This window comes from Misgurnus anguillicaudatus, chromosome 18 (genome assembly GCF_027580225.2).
Source record: "Misgurnus anguillicaudatus chromosome 18, ASM2758022v2, whole genome shotgun sequence".
In the NCBI taxonomy this organism is placed as follows: Eukaryota; Metazoa; Chordata; class Actinopteri; order Cypriniformes; family Cobitidae; genus Misgurnus; species Misgurnus anguillicaudatus.
In genome coordinates, this window is record NC_073354.2 from 2,122,879 (window position 1) to 2,136,568 (window position 13,690).

The following is a 13,690-nucleotide window of genomic DNA, read 5'->3' on the forward strand; positions in this document are numbered from 1 at the left end:
AGTAAGATGACAATTTTAAGCATCCTATCACTATTTATAAGTCCCGGACAACAGGTTTAAATGCATGCAAGGTCAAAAAACACTGTAATTTTCTCAAAATATAAATTTAAAATTACCCCATTTCTCAGAAATCCCCAAACGATTCGTGTGAAGCCGTTCAACGACTCAGCCTGCCTAAACCCCACCTTTCAGTAGCCTACTCTGCTCTGATTGGTCAACTGACAGAGTGTCTTTGCACACAATGCACAGATCACAGATCAGTCTCACAGACCACAGATCGGTGGCACAGACCAACAACAGTGCAACATGTATTGACCTCGTGCTAACATGATTTACTGAGAAGACATTGTCAACATCAATACACATCATTCATCATTAATCCAAGCAATAAAAACGACGATTGAAACTAACATTTTACACTCATTTAAGCATTTATCTAAACTAACCGGGTCATAGCAAAACCGTAAATAAGGATGCGTTAGCCGTTTGCTAACGTGACTCTCTGACAGTAAATTAACAGTTTAAACACACAACGTCATTCATCATTAATCCAAACAATACAAACGACGATTGAAACTAACAATTTTACACTCATTTAAGCATTTATCTAAACTAACCGGGTCATAGCAAAACCGTAAATAAGCATGCATTAGCCGTTTGCTAACGTGACTCTCTGACAGTAAATTAACAGTTTAAACACACAACGTCATTCATCATTAATCCAAACAATACAAACGACGATTGAAACTAACAATTTTACACTCATTTAAGCATTTATCTAAACTAACCGGGTCATAGCAAAACCGTAAATAAGCATGCATTAGCCGTTTGCTAACGTGACTCTCTGACAGTAAATTAACAGTTTAAACACACAACATCATTCATCATTAATCCAAACAATACAAACGACGATTGAAACTAACAATTTTACACTCATTTAAGCATTTATCTGAACTAACCGGGTCATAGCAAAACTGCTTGCTATCGTGGCTCTGACAGTATATAAGTTAGAGTTTAAACAACGTTATCATTCATCATTAATAAATGCAATAAAACGACTATAGACATTTTACACTCATTTGAGCAAGTATGTAGCTATAATCATACTTACAGGTTGTGGTTAGGAGACGCATGTTGCCAAATAAAGTGGGTACTGAACCATCTTGCATTGCCAAACGTCTAAATCCCTCCGTTAAAAATTAATTTTAACCAGTGATTCTTCACAGCCAGACACGTTTAGAATATCCCTCCTTGAATAAGTCTCCTTTGGTAGTGAAAACAACAAAAGCTGAAAACAGCATGAGCTGATGTTTACACTCACACACTAGCTACCTAGTGGGCGGGTCATAGTTTTCGTTTCTCCCGCAGGCAAGGCTGTAGGCAGAGATTAGTATCTCATGTGACGTGGATAATATCAGGAAGAAGACTGACTGCCTATAACGACTCGTTTCAGCGATTCAGAGTCGACTCCCTGCTTTAGAAGCCAATTACTTTATTAATCGTGCACTTTTTGGTTCAACTACTTTACACGTTGTTTACGTTGATGGACAGCTACACGACACACTGCAATAAAGGTTAGTTTCGATTTTGGATCTGTGTGGCTCTTTAAAACTACAAGTTATAGGATTGAGGAAATACAAACGCGTCATGCTGTCAGTCACACTTTCTCTCGGTCGCTCACACTCAAGGTAGCGTCATGGTTGGATAGCGCAGTTGAAGGGACGGTATCATTATAATAAGAGCCCTTACCTACGTAATGGCGGGAGCGAAATCCGAATGACCTATATATTCACATGCTTGCAGAGAGAGCCTTACCAAAACAAAGTTACAGGGTTGCTATTTTTCATGTTTTCTGGGTTGGTAGAAGCACTGGGGACCCGATTATGGCACTTAAACATGGAACAAGTCTGGTTTTCATGGAATGTCCCCTTTAAGCCTACCTGTAAAAAAGTTAATTTATTAAACTCTGTGGCTAAATGATTTCCTTTTTGTGTGAACTATCCCTTTAAGAACTGATTCTGTCTGTCATAATGTAAATTCTGATCATAAAAAACATGTGTGTCTTTGAAGAAACAATTCTAATTGTCTCTGCAATAATTTTGATTAATTTCAGGATATCTCCAGGAAGCATACCTCTGGACAAAACAAGCTCTTGCCGTTATGGAAAAGTCTATGGTTCTTCTTCAAGATGTGACTGATGGTTCTCTATATGAGGGTGTGGCCTATGGGACATACACTACTCGTTCACTCTTTCAATACATGTATTTGGTTCAAAGGCACTTTGCTATTGGTCACTTCAATCATCCTTGGCTGCACAAACACTTCGCATTTCTCTACAGGACCCTGTTACCTGGTAAGAGCTTGCTCTGTCTAGTTATTTGTTTGCATATCATACATTTTAAACATTTTATTTTATTTAGGTCAGGTTTTTTCGATACTGACATTTTTCAGGATTTAATTTCTCACCTTTTCTCTGATTCTTTTTATTTCAAAGGCCTGAACTTCGGAAGCCCGTGCATTAAGGGGCCTTGCATAGATCCCATAGAATTTTGTTAATTTAACAATGAGAAAAATGGTTTGTGCACCGAGCGCACGGTCGAAAAGGGTTGTTCATATTTTTCTAATGAGTAATGGGTGTTTTTTGGGCATAACGTGCAATAAACCAATAAGAGTCTTATCTCTCATCCCCTTTAAAAGCCAATTGCACTGGTGCTATGTCTAATCCCTATTTAGATAGACTTTGTAAACTGAAAAAACTAAATGTGGTGTTTTCGTTTTTATTGAAATTTTAATTTTTTTGGATTAAAACCTTTAAAAGCCTTTTTCTTTCAGTCACAGAAGTATAAATAGCAGGCTTTTAATTGCTGTCAATGTATTAATATCCTACATAATCAATGTAATCTCATAAAATTATTTGCAAATATGCAAGAAAAGGTTTGTACTCTAAAAATACAAACAAGAGATAAATTATTTACAAATGCGAGGAGAGCCGAAGCGTTTCAGCACTAGAACAGCGCCATGGGATTTTTACAAAGCATTCCTTAAAATGTTTCTCATCTTACCATATCCACAGGTACAGAGTCATCGTGTACAATAAATTCGTAAGATAGCATTTAAAAACATTTAAAAATAGATGCATTTGTTTAAAGCAAAGCATTTATTTACTTACCAGGCTGCAGGTGAAGCAGCTCTTTGTGCCTTCTAACGTCTCATAATTAGTCCTCATTTATTTCCAAGAGACTCCATTATAATCTTTTACATTCAATCCTTTAATCTTTCATATTTAAAAGTGTTTTTGTGCTGCTGAGTGTTCATGTATGTGATAAGCAAACCCGCGTTGTCGTCCCGTTTATAGGCGCATAATTTACTGCGCTCTTTAAAATACAAAAAACACTATTGCGCCATTGACTTTAGACGTTACACCAGGTTTTTGTTGGTCAATGGCGTAGTCTATTTTAGTTGCCTCAAAATAGCAATGCGCCATCAATGCACCTGAACACACCTCGTTTTCAGACCAGAACGCCCATGGGCGCAAAGGGGGCGCAAATGCATTTGCTATTTAAACAACGTGGCGCTAAACGTGAAAATGAAAGTTGCGCAGGGTTGAAACTAGCAAAAGACACTTGCGTCACGCATTGCGCTGCATTGCGTGGGGTGTATGTTAGAGCCCTTAAAGTTCTTCATAATTAAGGGCGTGGCCACTTTGAGTGATGGGTGAACTGCCACTGCCGTCACTAGAATCGAGCTAGGCTGGCGTGGTTTTCGGTTATTTATGTTTATTTTGTGCTATGTGGGTGCATGTAAAACACAAGCAACAAAATTTCCCCAAGGGGATAATAAAGTTCTAACTGAAGAAAGCTGAGATAGTTGCATTTTTGTAACGGACTTTTGATAGATATCAGATTATATCAGATATAAGAAATATTAGGCAAGATACATATACTTAAGAAACGAAATGACTCAGAAATAGTTTTGCTGTAAAGCAAGTGTTGGTGTTAAAGGCGGAGTCCACGATGTTTGAAAAACGTGTTGGAAAAGGATACGGGCCGACTACCAAAACACACTTATAGCCAATCAAATCAAATCAAATGCTGGGTTGCGTATGTGTGGGGCGGGTCTATCAACAGAAGGTCCAGATTCTATTGGGGTAGGGGCGTGTTTGTTTAGGTGATTTCAAATATCAACATTGGCTTTCAAACATCGTGGACTCCGCCTTTAACAGTCAGGCAAATTCACAAATAACCAAGTCGACAGAGATGTAAATAGCAAAAGCACTGGGTGTTGCAAGAAAAAATGAAGTAAAAGTGAAAATGAATATCAGCATATTCATATACTGTTACAATATTAAAATATTACACACACAGTGATGTTTTATAAACACATACTAATACACGTTAAATACAGTATATAGTATGTACAGTGTTAGGCGTAGCCAGACCTTCAATACTGAAGGTCTGGTGTTTTTCGCTGCTTTTTCTGGACAAAGCCTGCCCACGAGCTTATTGACCGACATGTCAAACAACCAATCACAGTTTGTTTCGTCTAGCGTCACGTTTTTGACTCCCCACAATAACGAGCCGGCTGGCAACAAGTCAGTTATTGAAATAACCAGCCGCAACCGAATAGCATCTAAATAAACAACATTACATTACTCACCATAGAACAACGTTGTGCACTTCATCAACAGCCAAACCAATGAGATGCTCCCGTTAAACGTCTGTTTGAAGCATATCTCTCCACTTTTTAACACATACAAGCAATTCAGGAGAACCAAACTTTTTGACTCCACTAACTGCCTCAAGCAAAACTCTTGGACGTCCTTTAGAGAGTCTATGCTACGAACTTTGCATATTTTTGAGAATCCAATGTTTAGCTGATCATGATAACTGGTCATTATTTTCCACGTGAACACGACTGATTCTCTTCCTCAATGGAACGTCAGAGCTTTGTTTTCCAGGGACCGAAACTACTCGCGTCTCCTGGAAATCCTGTTTATTTCAACCAATCAAAGACGACTTTGACATTCTCACAGGGTTTCCAGAAAAGTGTACGAAAAACATCAGACGTTCAGCCAACAGTCTGTGGGCGTGACGTCTGAGGCAGAGACTAGTACAGTATATACTACATTTAATTGTAGATTGTTAAGATTTGCACCTGTGAACAGTAATCACAAACTTGTGTTCTATATGTTAAGCTGCGGACAAATCGTCACAAATGTGCAAATTGGCATTTACAAGAATAGATACACAAGGCAAACATATTGTACATATTTAAATGTATTCTTAAATCCACATTTGCTGTATAACCACAAATATAGGCACATAGGACCTCTCAGATTCATCACTGCAATTTCAAATCTTAGCTTCTTGACTCTTTTTGCGATGTAGCATACCTCTTGTTGCAAAACAAACCAAGTGGAACAATACAAATTCGTTATCTGTTAGCCACTTTGAATTTTGTTTTTAAATTCAGTATTTTATGAATGGATGGCCTGGTTCATCAGCAATATGTTCTGAAAGCACTTGCAAACATAGAGGCTGGCACCCCCTTGTGGTCAAGAGATTTATAAAGAATTTCTGCATTGACAGTAAGTATGGCAATTAAATAAAAAAATGGATGCCAACTTTTGAGATCAGCCTTGTATGAGATTTACTGGGGATGGGTGTTTGGGGGTAAAAAGAGGGTTGGTATCTTGGGGTGGTTATTAAATTATTTGTACTATATACTAAATGATTATTAAAGAAAAAATTAATTATTGTATACGTTATTTACTAATAACCATTTAGCCAAAGAACCTTTTTGCTATTTATGCAAATTGTTGAATTGTTGCAAAAATCTGAGGATTAAAGGTTTACAATACAAGTCTGTAAACAAGTCATTAGATAAGTAACTATCAGGGATGTACCATTTTTTCAGTTTTAATAAAATCATAGATGAACTCCTTTCTTTCAGCTGTAGGTAGAATTTTAGACATGAGATTAGACATAAAATGCGCTTTACGTCTGACGTAGACTTTACACCTGTTGCACCATCTAGACGTAGCGCACATCTGAGGCTGTGTCTCAATCCGCTCCCTTGTTTATTAGGCAGGGCACTGATCAGTGAGTCGGCCATTTCAAGGGCTGTCTTAATCGCAAAATCCTTCCTACACTGGAAAGTTTTGTTCTAAAAAAAATTCCCACAATGCAACACAAAACCCAGTGAGGATCCATGCTCATGTTCCCTTGCCGGTAATCACATGACCTTTTCTGAAGTTCTTCATCTGAAAACCGCGTGAGCCAACTCAATAAACTTCATGAAATGCATGAAAGACAAACATTTGGTTTAAATGTAAATACACATTGCTAGACAGTAGTGACCACAATCTACTCAATATTTAAAATAATAATATTTAAAATTGTAAAAAAAATTATATTAAAATTAAATCTATTCCTCCAATTTTATGCATGGTTATGTAAGAGTTTTGCAAGGTTATGTACAGTGTTTTTTTTTTTACAATGTACTGTTTAAAAATTAAGTCAGAGAGTTGTTGGTTTTGCCAGTTGTTAATGAGTAACAGCGGTAAATGATCAAAACACGTTTAAACAGCCACGTCGCAGGAGAATAAATGAACAGTGTCCCAATATCAAGTGAGGTGGATATACTGATTCACCACCACAGGAGTTGGGAACGAATTGAGACACATGGTCCGTGCGGAATTTACAGAAATTACTGAATTTTTTTAACAGTCTAAGATTTTATCGCCTAGCTATTTGCCTAGCTTCTCTGTGAACTATGGCTCTGTGTAGTAAATGCCACTTCATCTGAAAGCAGCTGATGGCGATTTACTTCTAATCACGGAACCGGCTTTACAGATATGTATATTAGTACTACTACTTTAAATCAAACAGCACTACTACTTTGTTTAAAGGCCATTTAGCAATGCTGGATTATTCTTTTCTTATTTGCACATACAGGTTTTCAGAGGACTGTGGCAATTGCAGACTCCAACTATAATTGGTTCTATGGACCAGAGAGCCAGTTGGTGTTTTTGGATCGCTTTGTTATGCGAAATGGCAGCGGGAATTGGTTGGCTGATAAAATCAGACAGAACCGTGTTCTAGAAGGCCCAGGACAGGCCGGGAGGGGTCAACGCTGGTGCACGCTGCACACAGAATTTCTTTGGTAAGTCTAATGTAGCTTCTTAAAACTTCTTTTGTTGTAAACTTTTTAATGTGCTGAAGAAGCAGTCAATCTGGCAGCACTTGAGCTACACCAAACCGATAGTCAAAAACTCAACATAACTTTTCTTATACTAACAACTGCATTAACTTCATTGTGAATTAATTGCGATAAATTATCCTTGATTGTAGGGGAAACTTCTGAATCTTTTCAGAACCGAAACTTTAAACTATCTCCTGAGGTGAAGATCAATAACCACTGAACATTAAAGAGATAGTTCAACCAAAAATAAAGATTATGTCATTCTGCCCTCACCCTAGTGATGTTCTAAGAATGTATAAGTTACTTAGACATTTAGATAAACAATTGTTAGCTCACAGTTGACTGTACCTATTGACTCCCATAGTATTTGTTTTTCCTACTATGGAAGGCAATGGGTTGATTGCTTTGTGTATCAAAATATCGTCTGTTGTGTTCAACTGAAGAAAGAAACTCATTCAGGTTTTTTTTAACAACATGAGGGTGAGGAAAATATGACACAATTTTTATTTTTGCAGTACTATTCCTTTAAGCTGTATTGTCAACAAGTCATTTCCCACTGATTCAGCTTCCTTTTTAATTGTTTTTTTCAGCTTTAGGAAATTTATTGCAAACACATCCAGGGCTCAACATAAAGGACTGCCCGGTGGCCCGGGGCAAGTGTGAGAGATGTTCGGGCCAGTAAAAAGTATTGTCACTTGCCCGATTGGGCCAGTGCTTCACCCTCAGTTGCTAAAATATATTTTCATCAATGTATATTATTTAACGTCTTGGAAGCAGACATTTACTTGGGTAAAACACAACGAAAGAAACGTTTCAATATTTTGCACAGTTTGCTGTCAGTTTCCAGGTAAAGCAGAAAAGTTGGAAGCCTTTTTTCGTTAGAACATGTCTGTAGTATGTGTATACAGTTATATTTGACTTTTGAATTATTACTTTTAAATATGTGACACTTGACTTTTTTTATTGCGCCAGTGAAAATTTTGGCAGGGCATGTGAAAACCTGAACCTCTGGCCCGACTAGGCCAGTATAAAAAATTATTTGTGTTGAGCCCTGACATCATAAAAAACCTGTAACACCAACAATATAGTACAAAATAAGTTAGTGATGGGTGTATAACACAGGAGGTCTGTTGCACTGATGGTCAGATTACACTGTAAAAAATACTTTGCTGCCTTAAAATTTTTTTGTTAAATCAACTCAGATTTACAAGTCATGTCAACAGAGATGAGTTGTCACAACTTATAAAATATAGTTGAGAAAAGTCAACTTAATTTTATAAGTTATAACAACTCACCTGTAGTTATAACAACTCATCTCTAGTCAAGATAAATAATAGTAAGTTAAAATGACTTTTAAATCCGAGTTGATTCAACAAAAAATTTTAAGGCAGCAAAGTATTTTTTACAGTGTAGGGAAAATGTTAAACATTTATAACAGTAAATTTTACAGAAATGAGTTACAGCCTTAACTCAAATTTGTGAACATGTAATTTGTAACTGTGAGCGACAAAGTCTTAGACTGTTAAAAAATATTTCTGTAATATTTTTCTCTCTCTTAATAATTTTTGCCTCAGCACTTTCCATATTATAGCCTTATTAAGATGAATTGCAACAACACCCATATACAAAACAAAACAATCACTAACTACTTCCCTGCCCAACTAAACTAACTAAAAACAAAACCAGAAAGTAAACATCTTAGAACAATAAACTAAATCTACACTAACTGAAAAACAAAACATACACAGAATGGCACTCGTTTCTTCCCTCATGTGTCTAACAACACTCAAAACTACATGTTTGCAAGGTGTGGGTGACATGACATACTTCCCCTTTCTTTTACTCCAGGCTGGTGAAGTTTAATCCATGTTAGATGGTCTCTGTCAACACAAAAGCATACAAACAAACCACCATGAAAGACAGCAGCAATACACACACGAGCTGGCCAAGCCAGCAGCTAGCTAAGCTCCTCCCTCTTGCTTCCGTTCTCCACAGCGTTCTTTATCAGCAACTGCTAATGAATGGGAGTGTCACAGGTTATTATTTTTTGGCTTGGGGTCTAACGATTCGTTGTTAAAACTTAAAATTTGAATCAGACTGGAAACATATCAATTGTGACATCAAGTCACTGTCTACCTAGAGGTTCACACCCCTATTTTTCCACTTATACATCTTTGTTATTTCTGATAACTGCTGCTCTTGATTGGATAAAAGTATAGACTCATCCTGCGGAAGTAAACACCAACACTGCTAAACAAACATCCCCACTGTGCAAAGTTTGGTTATAAGTCATAATGACTGAATGGATGAAATCCATGCACAATTATTGCACTTTATCAACCTTTTTAGCCCAAAAAATGTAACTGTTTACTTCCAAACTGATCCTATTTTAGCCTTTTTGTAACTTTAAACGTAAGTGTTTTGGGTGCCAGCAGTGTAAATTGCATATGTATTATGCTATGTTATATAAACAATACAACTCGAAATGTTGACAGTTCCAAGATAATGGTGCCACTGCTGATATCCATAACACCTGTATGTTGCATAGTATACACATTTGTTTTAATGGTTGTAGTCCAAATGACTTCAAATTTATATGCATCATTATTTTAACATAAACGGTGTTTCATATTACTATAATAAAATGCAGTTTCGATATAATTGTAAAAAATGTTTTGTTGCTATTTTGTGTATTGCAGTTTTTCTAAAGCAGATCCTTGTGTTTCTTCTTTTACTGTTTAGGTATGATGCCAGTCTGCAGCCCACTCCACCTCATGATTATGGTACATCCCGTCTGCATTATTTCGAAGACTGGGGAGTGGTAACCTTTGGAAGTGCCCTGCCAGCTGGGAGAGACAACACGTTTTTATCGTTTAAGTCGGGGAAGATTGGTGGCCGTGCTATTTTTGACATTGTTCACCAAAAAAAGTACAAAGACTGGATCAAAGGGTGGCGAAACTTTAATGCTGGCCATGAGCACCCAGACCAGAACTCCTTCACATTTGCCCCTAATGGAGTTCCGTTCATCACAGAGGCATTGTATGGGCCCAAATATACCTCGCTCAATAATGTGGTCATGTTTGGGCCTGCTGTGTCTGAAAGCTGCTTCGCTTCATGGGAGGGTCAAGTTACAGAGGCTTGTAACTCTAAATGGCTAAAATACAAGCATGGGGAAGCAGCAGATTGCCAGGGTCAGGTAGAGATGGCTCTGGAACAACACGGCATGGTGTTTATTCGTGGGGAGGCCCAAGGTGCTTACAACTCTCAACTGAAGATCAAGAATTTTAAGAGGAACTTGTTGCTACTTAATCCTCAACTGCTGCTGATGGTAGACCACATTCAGCTGCATTCTGACAGTCCAGCAAGCAAAATAAGTGCCTTCTTCCACAACACAGACCTGCCATTTCAAAACACCCAAGTTGATGGAGTGCACGGAGCTCTGATCAAAAACGGACAGGAATCATACCAGATGTTCTGGTTAGATGACACGGGCAGCAGTGAAAGGGCAACAGTTGGCTATCAGAGCTACCCACGTGGATACCCATATAATGGCTCAAACTATGTGAATATCACTATACCACTGAAGAATCCTACTAGCAGAGTCGCTTACATCTTCTTTGGTCCTGAAGTGGATGTGGAGAGTTTTAGTGTGCATGGTGATTCAGAGAGACTAAACATCTATCTGGCCACCAGAAAACACACATACACCATCTATATCCTTACAGGTGAGGTTCCCAGCAAACCATATGCAATAGTGTTGATGGATGAAAAGAAAGTGGTGTTTGAAAGTGCATTAGAAATAAAAGAAAAGCAGGTAGAGGAAGTGGAAGAATATGTTAATGTTGTGAAGGACAATCTTCAGCATGTCAAACCAGTCTTCCAGCAGCTAGAACGACAGATCCTGTCACGGGTTCTTAACACGGACAATTTCCATAAAACTGCTGACCACCTCTTAAAATCTTTGGGAAAGAAAAACACAGCAGGGAATATTGAGATGTTTGGCCCTTATAAGAAGCAAGGAAAGATGGGCAAGAAGACAAGCCTTTCTGATAATCTACCAGACATCTTTGCTCGTATTGAGGCAAGCGAGAAGAAGAAGAGGCAACTGATAATGAAGCACGTTTATGAGGAGGTTCCTGAGGAGGCAGATGATGATTCAAGAGCATTTATTGATTACATGGATGTACGAAAGGGCAAAAAAGTTGGATTTATAAAGGGACGGAAATTTAAACAAGTTCACATTGGGGATACGGCAGAAAGTGAGGTCGTGCCCAGCTCCACCTCATACATACGACTTTTCCTGATTTTAAATATAGCTACATTTTTTCTTCTGCTGGCAACGCTGCTGACCCGCTTCAAAAGGGCTGAGAGTTTGCACACACAGCGTTGTCTCTACTGTGTCCTTCTCATAGACAGCTTCATCCTGCTCTGTCTGTACTCCTCCTGCTCTCAGACTCAGTGTTGACCTCAGCATGCCAGTGGTTTTGCCAGCGCTGACCCTGGACCACAAAACCAGTCATAAGGGTCACTTTTTTTACAGAAAGATAAAGGATAAGCTTTAAATTGATATATGGTTTGTTAGGATGGTACAATTGGGGATTATCACGCTGATAGGTAGTACTTCTGCTTTCAGCGATCTTTGTGCACATCCCCTTCCGGTGGATCATAATGCCAGTTCTGCTGGTCCAGATTGAACAGAAAAGTTGTTAAGAAAGGTACGTAAAGGAATTATGGTGTTGCAGAAGTGTAGTAAAGTAAAAGTACAGATAATTTGTTGCAAAACGTAACGAAGTTAAAGTCAAAAGTATGCACTATAGATTCTACTTAAGTACAAATGCGTGGAAAATTTACTTAAATACAGTAACAAAGTATTTGTACTCGCTAACTTCCATTCCACCTCTGCCTAACAGGATGCGCTACTTTTGGTTTAAGCACAGTATGTGGTACTGGTAGGTCATCATGAGGAATTGATCCTCTTTCATAAGCAGACTCCCTTCTTGGCAGTCCCAAGTTGTTCCACTGGAAACAGGAGCGCACAGACCTGATTATCAGAAGCTTGATGTGACCCCGGTTAGTAAAGTTTGCCACGTCAGCTAACGCTAGTCTGCTAGCACTACCGTTAGTGTGGTCTGATTCACAAAAGTGCCGGCTACAAACAAACGTGCTACCTTGTTTTTGATTTAAAGCTTTGCCCTTCATCCTGACGAACCATCTTCCTTAGGCTCAGTTCAGTCGAGAATCCATGAAAACTTGCGTAGGGTTGGCATTGTTTGTTCAACTTACAAAGTGACATTCATTGTTGAACCGCGCCCGTAGTGGATAAAAGTTGTCAAGTCCTGCCCACGAAACCCAGAAGCGTGATAATCCTCTATATTTGGCAAAGATACGACTATTTGAAAATCTGGAATAAGAGGGTGCAAAAAAATCCAAATACGGAGAAAATCAACTGCAAATGAATTCCTTAGCAACACATATTAATACATTTTTTATATTTACAGTTAGAAAAGTACAAAACATTTTCATGGAACATGATCTTTACTTAATATCTTTTTTAAATTTTTTGCATAAAAATCAATACTTTTGACCCATACAATGAATTGTTGGCTATTGCTACAAATATACTGTGCTACTTATGAATGGTTTTTTGGTCCAGGGTCACATTTTAAAAGTGTTTTGCATGATTCCATCACAGACAGAATCAGCTTTGCACCTGCCTCTAAAACCTGCAGGTGTCAAACTAGAAACTGTTAGAAGGTTAGGGTTAACCATTTTTAACAAAATACAAAACATTAATTATGTATAAAACTAAATAAATAAAGCACAGACATTTTCTATTCATTTTCAGACCTGTGGTTATCAATTTCGTTCATGTCTCTGTTGCTTGCAATGACTTGTTTAGAGTTTTTTAGTCATGTATGAGTCCCTCAGTATTTCTAAATGCCTAAAGTGGACCTCAACCTCTTTGAGTCTCTGGGGTTGAGAAGCGAAATGTAGAATATGCAGCGAAGCCAAAGAACTTTATAATTATACAATTTTAAGAGTGACCTGTTGTTGCTTACATGATGTTAAGAATTTATCTGTGAAGTTTGTGGCCATTTGCTATCTTCTCTTGTGGATTACATGTAAATATATGGTTTGTCACATTAGGCATTATGCAATCTTTATGATTTATCATAGTTTTAAAAATGTTGCTGTTTCTGCCAGCGGTGTATAAAATATCATGTTACATACAGTTTTGCTTCTATGAATTTATTTTTGGTTTGCATAACCAATTATTGCACCACCACCCGAACAAGTTCGTTTTCCCCCTTGGTGCGGACCTTTTGGGCAGGTGTGAATACAGCAATCGAACTCTGGTGCGGACCAAACAACCGCACTGAGACCCAGCTGAAGAGGTGGTCTCGGTCCGATTCTCTGGTACGGTTCGTTTAAGGTGTGAACATGTACCGACCTCGATTCGCACCAAATGTATTATATTATTGTTATT

The 13,690-nt window shown here is 38.0% G+C and overlaps 1 protein-coding gene across 1 annotated transcript in view; it reads left to right on the forward strand.

The window, feature by feature from the left end:
* Positions 1 to 13,041, forward strand: part of dse (dermatan sulfate epimerase) — a 30,779-nt gene extending 17,738 nt beyond the window's left edge. The window contains exons 4-6 of the mRNA XM_073855511.1: positions 2,114 to 2,353; positions 6,957 to 7,164; positions 9,946 to 13,041. Of these exons, the coding sequence (XP_073711612.1) occupies positions 2,114 to 2,353; positions 6,957 to 7,164; positions 9,946 to 11,668 (2,171 nt within the window). The 3' untranslated portion in view covers positions 11,669 to 13,041. The remainder of the gene's footprint in view (positions 1 to 2,113; positions 2,354 to 6,956; positions 7,165 to 9,945) is intronic.
* Positions 13,042 to 13,690: the final 649 nt, after the last annotated feature.